Source organism: Stereum hirsutum (assembly GCF_000264905.1).
Source record: "Stereum hirsutum FP-91666 SS1 unplaced genomic scaffold STEHIscaffold_36, whole genome shotgun sequence".
In the NCBI taxonomy this organism is placed as follows: Eukaryota; Fungi; Basidiomycota; class Agaricomycetes; order Russulales; family Stereaceae; genus Stereum; species Stereum hirsutum.
In genome coordinates this window covers 1-12,848 of record NW_006763166.1, presented here as the reverse complement: position 1 = coordinate 12,848, position 12,848 = coordinate 1, and the positions used below count along the sequence as shown (strand labels likewise).

The 12,848-nt window shown below is 50.6% G+C and overlaps 4 protein-coding genes across 4 annotated transcripts; 3 read left to right on the top strand and 1 right to left on the bottom strand.

Moving 5' to 3' along the window:
- Positions 1 to 75: 75 nt before the first annotated feature.
- Positions 76 to 1,140, top strand: STEHIDRAFT_164031 (uncharacterized protein; the record flags this gene model as incomplete). Its single annotated transcript, XM_007311760.1, has 5 exons — positions 76 to 154; positions 240 to 388; positions 458 to 564; positions 617 to 1,054; positions 1,116 to 1,140. The coding sequence occupies 5 exons, from the start codon at positions 76 to 78 to the stop codon at positions 1,138 to 1,140; spliced, it is 798 nt and encodes a 265-aa protein (XP_007311822.1).
- An 895-nt stretch (positions 1,141 to 2,035) lies between these two features.
- Positions 2,036 to 6,160, top strand: STEHIDRAFT_69945 (uncharacterized protein; the record flags this gene model as incomplete). The annotated part of the gene is made up of 11 exons (XM_007311759.1): positions 2,036 to 2,221; positions 2,287 to 2,655; positions 2,732 to 2,925; positions 2,983 to 3,142; positions 3,193 to 3,344; positions 3,396 to 3,796; positions 3,855 to 4,034; positions 4,098 to 4,273; positions 4,330 to 4,653; positions 4,897 to 5,308; positions 5,382 to 6,160. Coding segments are annotated over 11 exons (3,333 nt in total), but the record flags the coding sequence as incomplete, so codon positions are not given.
- Positions 6,161 to 6,738: 578 nt separating this feature from the next.
- STEHIDRAFT_164029 (uncharacterized protein) lies at positions 6,739 to 9,838 on the top strand (the record flags this gene model as incomplete). Its single annotated transcript, XM_007311758.1, has 7 exons — positions 6,739 to 6,865; positions 7,021 to 7,400; positions 7,470 to 8,234; positions 8,292 to 8,872; positions 8,997 to 9,096; positions 9,161 to 9,236; positions 9,306 to 9,838. 7 exons carry the CDS (start codon positions 6,739 to 6,741, stop codon positions 9,836 to 9,838), a joined length of 2,562 nt encoding a protein of 853 aa, XP_007311820.1.
- A 420-nt stretch (positions 9,839 to 10,258) lies between these two features.
- On the bottom strand, positions 10,259 to 12,555 carry STEHIDRAFT_116811 (uncharacterized protein; the record flags this gene model as incomplete). Its single annotated transcript, XM_007311757.1, has 7 exons — positions 10,259 to 10,295; positions 10,379 to 10,921; positions 11,044 to 11,305; positions 11,469 to 12,081; positions 12,135 to 12,212; positions 12,268 to 12,336; positions 12,478 to 12,555. The coding sequence occupies 7 exons, from the start codon at positions 12,553 to 12,555 to the stop codon at positions 10,259 to 10,261; spliced, it is 1,680 nt and encodes a 559-aa protein (XP_007311819.1).
- Between the last annotated feature and the right edge of the window lie 293 nt (positions 12,556 to 12,848).

The window sequence follows — 12,848 nt, the reverse complement described above, 5'->3', positions numbered from 1 at the left end:
TGACCGCCTCATAATCTCTGCACGACATGATTGGCGAGGGTAGCACCGAGGTTGACGACCAAATCGCATGCCGCCATGCCCATTCTGATGTACCACCACAAAATCGGCCGACATCGACAAGAAGGAAATACCAACGGGGCACATATTATGCTAAGTACGTGCTTCGTCTCTATGCTGCTTGCACGACGTCTTGATCATCGTGCAAACTAACACGATACTTCCACTGCATATGTCATTAGGCCGACCCGAACGTCTCCGATATCAAGCTACATACAACGCAAAACTTCGTTCACTTCAAACCCCTCGCAGGAACTCGAAAAGCGAACCAGCCGAAGCCGATGCCGATTGTGGAGTGGGCGATCAGACCAACAGGCTCATCCAGAGCGAAGTACAATAGCCTTCGCCGCCTCACCTGATAGGCCCCTATCTCGCTCACGAACATCTCACTCTAGTCAAGGCATCTCGACACAGAAACAGCTGCCGGGCTCTCAGTGTCAAGTCACTCGATCCTAATTTCGAGTTCTACCGGTTTAGTCTCAGCGCGAGTCCCATTTCCATTACAGCGTACGTCTTCCTGCTTTGTGACATCCGTGCTACATTTATCCGGAACACGTAGCGTGTATTCGAACGAATGGGCGAGTACTTCTTCGAACTATTCCCATGGCTTCCCTGCCGGCAATCGTCTTGATCCTGACCGTATGGGCGAGATGAAAGAGAGAGAGGCGGAGCTGATGTTGAAGTTGTCTTTCCTCGACTCGGAGATGAAGAATCAGAACGAGTCGGCGGACGGTTGGGTCCAACTTTTCCTCGACGATATACAACGGCTCATTTCGCAAGAGTTGGCGAAGGTACACTCTACCCTCGCAGAAGACCATGTGCCCTTTCGTGACCGCCAACTGCATGCGCACCGGCGCCATATTGCTGCACTCCATCAGCAGCGAGATTTATTGGAACAGGGTATGGAAGATCACAAGAGGTACCTTCAGATGGAGGCCCCCGACGGCTATCTTCTCCACTGTTATCGCAGTGGTGACGGAATCTCAAACGGAGCCAGGTGAGTCCTCTCTTCGCAAGTCACTCGCATTTTTAACAGTATACTGACGAATATGCCACAGGGTGTATATTTCCAAAATTTGTTGAGGATCACTACGGCTTTTGACAGACCAAGAGCTTTTTCCTACCTTTCGGTATGTTCTTGAGCCTTTCACTCTTCACGTCGTTGTTTATTCCGCCTACGTGATAACATTTGATAGCTTCCTCGCGATGTTTCTTTGGGTCGTGGTACCTTTCGAGTGGCTCGAGGTTTTCCGCGCTTCGTGCCCGTCTCCGATGTCTTTTCTGTGATCTTCTCCATCTACAGTGCCGTCTCACTAAATAGAATAGTTGTGGTCTTCGCATGATTCAACGCCGCCCTTGAGGGCGGTGCTCGCCACGTTGGGTGGCACCCAATCATTGTAAGTTCGGAAATACCCATCGTAGGGTCGTCGACTCTCACGGTTTTACATATTGTTCGTTCCTTCCGGGTGCTCGCCGACCTTGTCAGCAGTCACTATGAGCGCTGTACCCGCTAGCGGAAGCAAACGAAAGAGGGCCCCTGCTGCTGCCCGTTTTCGGAGAGCAGATGGTTCGAGTGTTGCATCTCGAAACACCACTCGCAGTTCACGTACTCGACCTCCACCCAAGTCTTCTCATAGCATGCCCGGCTCTACGCCAACCACCAGTGTTCGCTCTTCTCACGTCTCCGCCCTGTACACAACAAATCGGACCTGGGTCAACGTGAGAACTGAACGTCTTAGCATTCCCGACCCCACATCGGAATCCTCGAACACTGGATCGTTGACAGAAGTTCACTTTCTAGAGGGGACGTCGAATCAGGGCCCTTGGGAAGACGAGGACGAGCGACCGTCTGATGCGAAGAGGCCGCGATATCGAACACGCAAGCGCAGGGTATGTCTCTAAACCATCTGTTTTTGGCTTAGGAAGCTGAACGTGATCAATCTTCCAGGTCGATCTCCTACAAGCACTGAAGGAAGCCCGCAATATACTCCTCGATGAGGTTCTGCGACACGAAGGCCTTGCCGGACAGCATCCCCTCTCTTTCTGCGCTTCCTGTCAGTTGGAAGCTGGGACTTTGCGCTGTGAGGACTGTGTAAGCAGCCATCTATACTGTGACTCTTGCGTTTGCGAGAATCACAAGACGGCACCGCTTCATCGGATAAAAGTCCGTATGCGATCAAATTTCAATTAACATACCATTTGTCTGATTGAAGTGATAATTTTTGATAGCGTTGGGAAGGGCGTACTTTTGCCAGATGCTCATTGCGCGAATGCGGGCTTTGTCTTCAACTCGGCCATGACGGAGATGATTGCGCTCATCCACATCCCCAATGTACGCTCACGATCTTGGACATCACAGGCGTTCACCAGATCAATGTACAGTTCTGTGATTGTGCCAACGTCGGGTCCTCTCGCTACTACATCCAGATGATGCGTGCCGGCTGGTGGCCCGCCTCCCTCGAACGTCCTCGAACAGGCTTTACCTTCCGCCTCCTCCAACAGTTTCACGCGCTCACCCTTATCGCGAAAACGAACGCATACGACTACTACCGCTCACTCATGAAGATAACAGATGGAAGTGGGGTTCACCACCATAAGGTACGGGTGCGAAGGCAGCGATCTACGCTACTTTGCCGACACAATTGACTGCTCGCTTTACTTACATATTGTTTAGTTTCGCTATAGGGAATTCAGTCTGTCTTTCCGTGGTTGGCGAAATATCACGGCAGGCAAGCGCGCAGGGCGCGCGTATGAGGAGGGCGGTATGGAAACAACTGCCGATGGCGAGTTGTGTCCAAAGTGTCCCGCCTGCCCTATCCCACTCGTCAACATCCCGGCGAACTACCTCGACGCGCCTCCAGACAAGAAGTAAGTGCAGCTTCTCTGTCGTTATCTCATATACTCTCGAATAACATATGGCCGTAGGTGGTTATATACGTTCTTCGTCGCCATAGACGGGAACTTCAAGCTCAAACGCAAAAACCATACATTTGACGACATTCACTTTTCACCTGGTAAGGGCTGTTTTGTAGACGATGGTAAGTATCGCGCGACCATCGACAGGCATGTGGATGATGAACCAGAAGTGAGTTTTCCGCTTTCGTTAGTAGGGGTGCTCTCAACGCAGGTTTATAGGTCAAAGTTTGCGAATCCAACTATAACGTTCTCGACCGTGCAAACGCTCAGACGTCGACTCGTTTTGCCTCTACTGGCATCGGATCTGCAGAGTGCGGACACCACTACTTCTTCTTGCCCAATGGTGTTGGCGATTTTCAGAAGGGGGAGAGGTAAGTTCTTTGTTTAGATAGGCGTCATTTTCGTTCTCAACGCTCGCACAGGTACATCAACATCGGCTATGTTCTACTCCGTGCCATCGCACTCACGCATCCCGAATGGTGGCGGCTAGTAATATCCTACGACATTGCATGCCAATTCTCCCTCAACTTCTTCAAGCGCATGAAGGACTTCGACATCACCTTCCGTATCGACCCCGACAATTGTGAAATCATATTCCTCGTTCCTAAATTTCATCTTCCCGCCCACGGTGAAAGCTGCCATATCAAATTTGCGTTCAACTACCGCACCGGTGTCGGACGCACCTACGGGGAGGGAATCGAAGCTAACTGGTCCGAAACCAACTTCGCCGCCCTAGCTACCCGTGAGATGCCATTTGGCGCACGCCAGGAGACTCTCGACGACCTCTTTGCATGGATGAACTGGCAGAAAACCATCACCTTCGGTATGTGCAACATATTATACCACTTTGCATTGTCTGACGGTCAGGCTTACGCATACAGGAGAACGATTCTCAAAGTCGCTTAACATTGCTGTCGCTGCCTCAGAGAAGACCCAGAAGAAGTTCAAACAGCTGAGAGATACATTTGAGGCTGATGTCGTCGAGTGCTGGGACAGGGAGATTGAGGCCTGGACGCAGGACTCGACCCAGGATAATCCATACCAAGAACCCGAGGTGACCCGTGCGTAAATCCCTTCGGGCATCGTTCTGCAATTATTGTATCCCTGTTAAATTATCTTTATAGATGTAACTGTCGCACAATGTTTGGAGGCCATTGGAAGAGAAGAGGCTGCAGAGGCTGCCGCGGGGGTTCTAGCACCTCACGAAATAACGGCCGGTAAATTTCTCAGTGTCGGCATGGACCTTCAAGAACAACAGTACGTCCGCACTTTGAGATCCCTTCACCCCATATTCCTTGACGTGGAGCGTCCTTGCCGATATTACTTCTTTCCAGGCGTACGCTTAGGCTACGAAAGGCGAAGACAGCAGATGAGAGAGCCGAGCTGCAAAGCCAACGGAACACGCTTGCTCATCGCCAGACTAATTGGCGTAGCATCCTCGCATTTTACATGCCCGTAGCCTCCCAGCTTGATACGCACGCAGGAACCACGAATTCCACTGGCGAGGGTGAGGAAGCGGACGAAGACAGTTTGGCGAAACCAGAATACGACAAGTTATGGTTCCCTTCCGATCGGCCAGCTGATATCGCGGTAGAGAGATGGAGGGCGGGTATGGCTGGAGGGTTGATGGACAAAGAGAGAAGGCTTCGAGAGGCAGAGTGCGAGGACTGTTTGCGTCAGGTGAGTCTTGCGCGTGTCAGTGTCTTTTTGAGACATTACATTCGCCAGGCTCGAACGACTTTCTCGAATGCTGCCGATATTTGTGATTATGCTGCGCTAGGCGAACGCGCCACCCGATCTGCGTCTCGCGCTGCTCGCACTAATATCATGTTTCCACTCGTCTCGACTTCCGACCTGTTTCTCCACCTACATCCGGCTGCCCGAAGAGTACGCTGACATCATCTCCTGAATTGCGATGTGTAGATCAGGAGGTACATCCGAGTGCGGATGGGCTTAGTATCGTACAAGAAAACACATGTGGCTGGCAGGGGGAACGGTAGTAACACCCGGGCCCAGAGCGCCATTTCCAGCATACAGGACAAAATCAAACGCCTCCGTGTTCGCTACAACGAATCTCTTCAACGCCTTTCCATCCTCGACAGCGACCCGGCTTCTCCATGGCGCTCGCGACTGCTCGAAATGCAGGTCGCTGATCTCAAGACTCCTAGTGGACTCGACCCTTTTGATTCCGAGTATGAGGACGACGACGCGAGTTCCAGGCGCCGCAGAGCATTAGGGGATGGATATCGAGATCTCTCCTGGATATGGAGTGGGCTGCGACCTGATGTTGACGATGTCTGGGCAGACAGTGCTTCACGTGAGGAGGTCGTGGCAGGTATGTTTACTCGTCGACTCCTACTTTTCTTCCGCTTATATATTGTGCTGACAATGCTCGGGACGTTTTCCAGAAATGCGCTCCACATATGCGAGAGCCAAGGCGCGTTGGTGTCGATGGGAGGAGGAAATCCAGCTGCTTCTTGAAGAGATGCGGAGGGTTGTGGCGACATTCTTTTGGATGGAAAGGAGATGGTTGGCGAGGACAACATATCGTCCGGAAGCTCGCGAGGACATCCACAGTGGCCTAGTCTCTTACGCGTTGAGACAGGCAAGTGTCTATCGAGGCCTTGCGTATCGTTTTGGGTTGAAGTGGGTACCGCAGGTAGCGGCTCTGGGGCTTGACGTCGATTGGGAACCCGGGCTTGTTGACTATGTCCAGTCAGTTATTAGGACACGCTCAGCTACAAGGTCTGCGGGCTTCTTCACCGCCAGCTCTAACACGCCTTCATCACCTTTTACCTCCTCGCCAATGACGGAGTTGCCTTCCCACGCCACAACAATCTCACCTTCGGGCGCCACACCTGTACCCGGAGGCGGACTCTGTGCGCCTTCATCTTCTTCTACTAATGTCACCACCGTACCCGACACCACCGCCACGCCTTTTATCGACTTACAATCGGAAACCAACAAAACATCGACCTTTCCCGCGACAAACGGTGTTGGGGAAGCTGATCGCTGGACACAGGATGCTCGGGATGCAATATCTGCCGAGTTACACTTACTAGAGGCAGTACATAATCTTCATTTAGACGTCTCCGATGAGTCTGACGGTGTTGCCTCTGACTCTTCTGGAGAAGACATGAGACATAATAATGGTGGAATATCGTATGGTGGCTTTGATTCTGATTAATTTGTGTATGACACGAAGCTTACTGAAGTAGCATATGTTTTTATTATAATATCAATTGACTTTCAGTATTACACTTGCCTGACCACCACACACACATGAATCTACGGCTCTTGAGACACGTTCACACATTATCCTGCATTTATCGTATTTTATCTCGACCAAAATGCCCCTCCAAACCCCGACAGTAGACTCGAAACCAGTCCCACGAACGAGCGTGGTTAAACCGAATCTGAAGACAGTCGTTCAGATGGATAACCACGCCAGTGGGACTGGAGCCACTGGGTCGACGCGCGGGGGATGAGAATGTTCCCACGGCAATTGTCACGACTTGTGAATTTTCGCGTCTCGATGCGTCTCTTCTCGTCGTGTTTGCGCTTCGTCTTGTACATACCTGGGCTCTTCTACACTAGTTCGACTCATGATATATACATTTTACACTCGTTTCAATGCCACCCAAGCGCGTCACCACTCCTTTGAATGCAGAACACCACGAAAATGACATCAACATGTACCTGCAAGACTCGGTCGACCCCTCTACACCCAGGCGTCGACACCTTGAGACGTCCTAGAGCTCTCCTATGAGCATCCTTGATCCTAGCCCTCCCCGCCCTGGTCGAAAAGTCAAAGGCAAATTTGACTTCACACCTAAACTTCCCTCTCTCTTCGAGACTATCGAACCACGCCCTTCCGAAGACTCATCTCCTGGTCAGAATCGAGGCTCGACAAGTGCCACACCAGCTAGTTCACAAAATGACACACCTGTCGGGTCTACTGCAGCGGAGAAGCATGCCCAGAGAGTCGAGGAGAAACGTCGCACGAAGGAAAGACAGGCAACACGACTGATGTCATTGGTCTCAAAGGCGACAAGGACGGTGGCTTTGGCTTCATATCCCTTGGCGATTTCCTCGACACACTCCTCAACTCCAAGGATCCCCATCTCTCTTCAACCGCCACACAATTCGCGCAGCGCCATGCTGCAAACCTCATCAACCTTCTTCACTCCCGTGCTCCCGACGCCACAGACGACGCCACAATGAAGCTCCTCATACCGATTCTTCAGCGCGAATGTCAAGCAGTGCAGGATCTCCTCTCACGCGACTGGTTCATCAAGGATCATGACCTACTGTATGAGTTTTCGATGGAGAGATTGAGTTCGGAGCTGAAGAAGTGTGCACCCATGCTCTGGAAGCTGTTAGAGGAGACATCTCGAGCCGATCTCAGTGCACGAGATGCAGTACCAGTGAGTAGACTTACACCACATCCAAATAACCGACCTGATTGCTCCATACTGACTACACTGTCATCCCAGGTGCTCACTTCTATTTGTGCGATGCTTTCCGTTGTGCGCAATGAGTGCGCAAATGACTTTCAAGCCGTGATGGGCCTGTTCTTACTCGCATCCGGTACATCTAAGCGCGAGCTCGAAGTCCTTGCTCACGCTGGCATCTGCATCTCTTACAGCTCTGTTCTTCGCCACGTCAAGAAATTATCGGAGGAGGGGACAAAATACTACATCAAAGTAATGGAGAACGGGATGTGTATGCTCGTGTGGGATAATATCAACATTGCAGTCCGTGTTGGTGAGCAGCGTATCCATTCAGTCAACCACTTCGACAACGGTACCACCGCCACCCTCATAATCCTTTACGGTCCCGGCTTCTACCCTTCCCGTGTGCCACATGGAACCCTCCCCATTGAGACGAAGCCCGCTTGCACGTCTCGCCAGCCCAAGATTGACTTCACACCCGATCTCATCCTTCCATCTGCTAAGCACGCACAACAACTCACGGAATCTTGCCTTTGGGAACTTAAGCAACTCGCGATGGAGAGCATCCCAGAGCTCCGTCGGTTCCAAGATCAGCTCGGTAGTGCTCCATCCATCCTCCAGATTCCTGTCCATAAGACTGAACAGTTCCCTCTACCGGCCATGAAGATTGATGAATTGAGTCTCGATGGTACCTTCGAAGTCATTTCGGCTGTGAAAGAGAACCTCAAGATTTCGAAAGGCTTTATGGCCAAGCATGGCCTTCTGTTCACTGACGGCGACTTGCTGACATACCTCTTGATTGATAAGGTAATGAAAGCTTAATCCTATTTGGCCATTCGTATGCTCACATATGATGTATTCAAGGCCGAATCCGCTCGACGTAACAGCACAGATGTTGACGAAACATTGCGCTATCTTGTCAAGCGCTTTGGACTATTTCATGCGAAGATGGCCGGAGGTCGGATGGTAACTAATCAGTTCTGGGGAAAGCCCAATTCGACGTGGCCCAGCAGCTTGTGGCGGGAGAATCATGTCCTCGGACGGAAGGCGATGATGGCGGGGTGGAAGGGCAAGAAGTCAATGCCATGGGCGCCTTCACACGAGCTGTTGCAGATTTCATTGCCAGCCCATGTCCGTGACGCTTTCCATCTTTTCTGTAAAGACGACGAGGTTACGACGTGGGCAAAGGCTACTTCGTTTGAAGAGTTTCAACGCGTTGCAGACAAAGTCTTTGCCGGTCTCTTCTCCATGAAGGTTGTCGACCAACTTCGCTCTCTTCCCGATGCAGAGCGGGATCATATTTTTGAGAATACTGTCCTCAACAACCGGGACACTCTTTTATATATTGTCTTCGTTCGTGCAATCAAGCGGGGGGACATTGGGTGTGTTATGAATGTTCTCCGTGTCTGGATGATCATGATGCGAGGTGTAGGAGCGATGCCAAAGTATGCAGATGCAATATTCGAGACACTCACTCGTTAAATGACATGGCCGGAAAAGCTTCAGTATGTACTGTCATACCTTCCTATCAAATATGTTGCTCATAATCCTTGCATATTGTACTCGTAGGAAACTCTTCCTCATGAATTGGCTGGTCAATCTGACCGGAAAGGCTGGCGGTTTTAAAGAGGTTGATCTCCTACAAGAACATCAGAATTTTTGGGCGAAGGTATGGGCCCCAACTTCACTACTAGTAATCGCTTTCAATCGATGCTGACGATGGGTATTTCTAGGTGATATATGCAGCAAAAGGTACCAACAAGAGCTGGAAGTGGCTCTCAATGATCACCGTCTGCATATTCACTCTGCGTGATGCGATGTGAACCATTCAGAAGTCTTTCAGTGTGACTAATTATGGTACACGCCACACGAAGCCAGATGCCACCAAAGAAATCCTTGAACTTGCCGATCTACTCCACAAGCACAAACTCCAGCAGTACCTCTCTGGGCGCCCCGGAAACAGCTTCGTCACCCCCGTTGACGATCTCCTCCACCGTGGTGCTGATTATGCAAACACTCCTAAAGCATACGCCGCTTTCCGACCACCTCGACACCAAGCTCAAAATATCGGTGTACCCGCCCCAGGTCCTGTTGATTCCGCCACCTCTGAGCTCTTAGACAACCGTGATATTCCACTGGACGTGGACGACGACAACATGGATGTGCACGACGCATCACTCGGTACATCACGTGGTCCGACCGCCAACGAGACCGAAGAGGCTGGATGGGAAGATGAAGTGGCTGATGATGCTGCAGAATTTGTCACTCGAGAATATCTTGAGATGGATGATGAGGAGCGCTATGACTTGGAGGAGGAGGTTATGGGGCAGGCTTTAAGTATGATGAGGGAATTTGATGACAGTGGTTGGGAAGAGGTGTTGGACGAAGCGGAACAAAACAGTACAATTTGAACCAATGGCATTGGCTGTGTACATGAACATATCGTAGTAAAAATACCCCCATACACTCTCACAAACGTGTCTAGTCGTAGATGTCTACCTTATACTCGCAGGCAGGGCCTAGACATTGACTATATCGAGAGGTCAGTCTCGAGCAACATTGAAACGGCTGCGCTCAACGCACCTCCGAGTAGTTCCAAAGCGCCTGGTAAGCTATGATCAGCTTCAGCGTGCGTGATCAAAATTGAGTTGACGATAGTCTGCAGAGCATTCACATTGAGGTAGTCAATAGAGTCGGGCTCGCTGACCTCACGAGCATTGTCAAACAGGAGGTACCAGTCGTCGCGATACTCCACAAGGGTTTGATAGCCCACAAACGTCTTCTCAGTATGTTTGCAAATTGAAGGCATGGAGATCGGTTTCAAAATTAGCTCATAGTACTCTGGATTCCGCTTCGAACAGAAAGACACTGTCAGGATACTACAAAGGCGATGACAGGACACATAACGAGAACACATATTCTTGGCCGGCAATCTCTGGAAAGAACTGCACCGAAGCTTTCCATTACTATCCACACTGTTTTCAACTGCACGCCAGCACTTATCGAAGATGGCCTTGAGCTTGTCGCGAATAGCGGCGGACGGTGCAGTAGCGTGTCGTGAGGAGGAGGGGTTGGCACTGGCATCATCTAAGCCCTCTGCAACAACGGGGGCGAACTCCATCCTAAGATTACGAAGAGTGTCGAGTATTTCTGAGCCGTACTCGTTGATGAGGTTCCATCGTGCACGATCTTCGAGATCAGCAAGGGAATCCACGAATTGAGCCCCAGAAGCGTATGCATCAACGAGATTGTCAGCGAGCAAGTCGGGGCCTGTGGGGAAGTGCTGGTGTGGCCAGTCACGGTCGACTATGTGATCATGCAGTGCGTTCAAGCAATCAATCACGAGTTTTTTCATGGAGGGTGTGCTTTGAGCGCGACAACCAGGTTTTCGTCGGGTAAGATCAAGGAACAAGATGGTGGGGACTAGGAACTGGAGCGGTGTGCAGTTATCACAGCAGCGAGCATCCGAAGAGAGCGTGGGGAGGGGAGGCGTCCTTATAAAGAGTAAGTCAGTCATATACAATGCAAAATTGAAGGTTTAATAGCCAAACCTTTCCGAGAATTTCCAAAGAAAATGTCCCATGGGACGCGTCTGCATCGTTTGGTCACGATGTACCAGATGAGAAACCGGAAGTCCCTTGCAGCGAGTGCACCCCGAAACTTCGACTTCTTTGCCTTGCCCTTCAAGTTTTGCGCTGTGGCCTCCTCTTCGAGCCTTTCAACTCGCACAGTCTCAACATCTTCCGGCGCTATGCCCTCTTCTAGTAGCGGCTCCTCCATTGCGTCCTCATCCAGCGACGCTTCTTCAAGACTATCCTCCTTAAGTAACTCTTCGTACTTTCGAACAAATGTGTTGGTCACGTAAACAATACACTCGCCTAGTTGTGTGAAGTCCCGAACACAGCGCCCAAATTTTTGTATAAGTGAACAAAATGTTTTCGGGGCCTTCCAGAGAACAACTCTGCTGACGTTCCGAAAGTCAAGTCCCTGAGAATGTGTTAGTGTTAGATGCACAAAGTCTTCGAAACGAGTCAGGCTTACCCAGCCCAAGCCGGATCTCCCCTAAGCGCATCCTGTCAAGAATGTAGCTCTTGCGTTCCTCCGAAATGTTCCGGTGGTAGAACTCGACGGCATGGCAAGAGATGGATTCCGGAAGAGCAGCTCTTAATGTATCTTGGATGTCTTCAGCGTCCGTTCGTCCATTCACGTAGATGATGGTGATTGGGATGTTGTCAGCAGTCGATGCGTCGTGTGGAATAAGTGAAAGAAGATCCGCCATTGAGTCCTCTGGGTGCTGAATGATTCGAACAGAAAGCGCGACATTGGGTTTGGCATTAGAAACCATGACCTGCGCACAATCGTTGTCGAGACCGAGCTTCTGCTGGAGATCACGGATCACTGCCTCAGGGAAAGTCGCAGAGACGGCTAAGATAGGGGTCCCAGGAAGCAAGCGAGCACGCAACGTCCCAATCCGAGCATATTCAGGTCGGAAGTCGTCTGTTCCCCATTCGGTGACCACATGAGCTTCATCTACCACTTTGCAAATGCAACTGTCGCGGAAGATGTCAGAGGAATACACCAGTTGCAAAAATTGGGCGGTGAAGGCCGTCTCAGGTCTGACGATAGCTATTCGAAACTTGCCCAAACCCAGGTCCTAGTATATAGCATGGGTTGGTGGGCTTACAAATGCAAGACAGAACTACGCACCTTCATCAACTGCTCTTTATTCTGTGTCTTGGAATGGATGCATACGGATGGAATTCCTTTCGTGTTGAGATCATTTGCCTATTTTGTAAGTGAGTTGGTCGTGTGTCTACTGTGAAGACAGACAAGTACGTACCTGGGCTTCCATCAATGCAATCAGAGGGCTGATGATGTACAGAATCTTCGCTGTCTTTTCATCTTCTTCCTTGCCGGACCATCAGTAGTAGAACAGAGGATACAAGAAGGCAAGAGTTTTTCCACCGCCGGTAGGAACATCCAGAATGACACTTCATCCTTGGAAGATGAGCTTTCCGGGTTGGCGTTGGTGTTCGTGCAGAGAACGGACATTGAATAACGAGCATAAGCGGTGTTCAGTCTCCACAAGCTGGAGTTCATCGAGTGGCACAGGTGCAGCTGCAGACATTTTGACCAGACCTTGCTAGGTATCGCAGAAGAGACCAAGCTCTTGAAACCCCCAGAATCCAGCATTGTCGGCCAAGCAAAGAAAAAAAACCCAGGTCCAATCTGAGACATCGCTGGTCAATATTTCAGTGGGAGGTTCGGACGCAAATGTCAACGTTGACTGCCGGGACAGACTTCGGCCATTCAAAGCACAAATACAGAGCGGGAGGCCAAAAACAGTCTGTCATAAGTTGGCAATGTTATTATGTTTCGATTGGGGGTACCATAATTTAGCATTACACGGAGGGGAAGAGT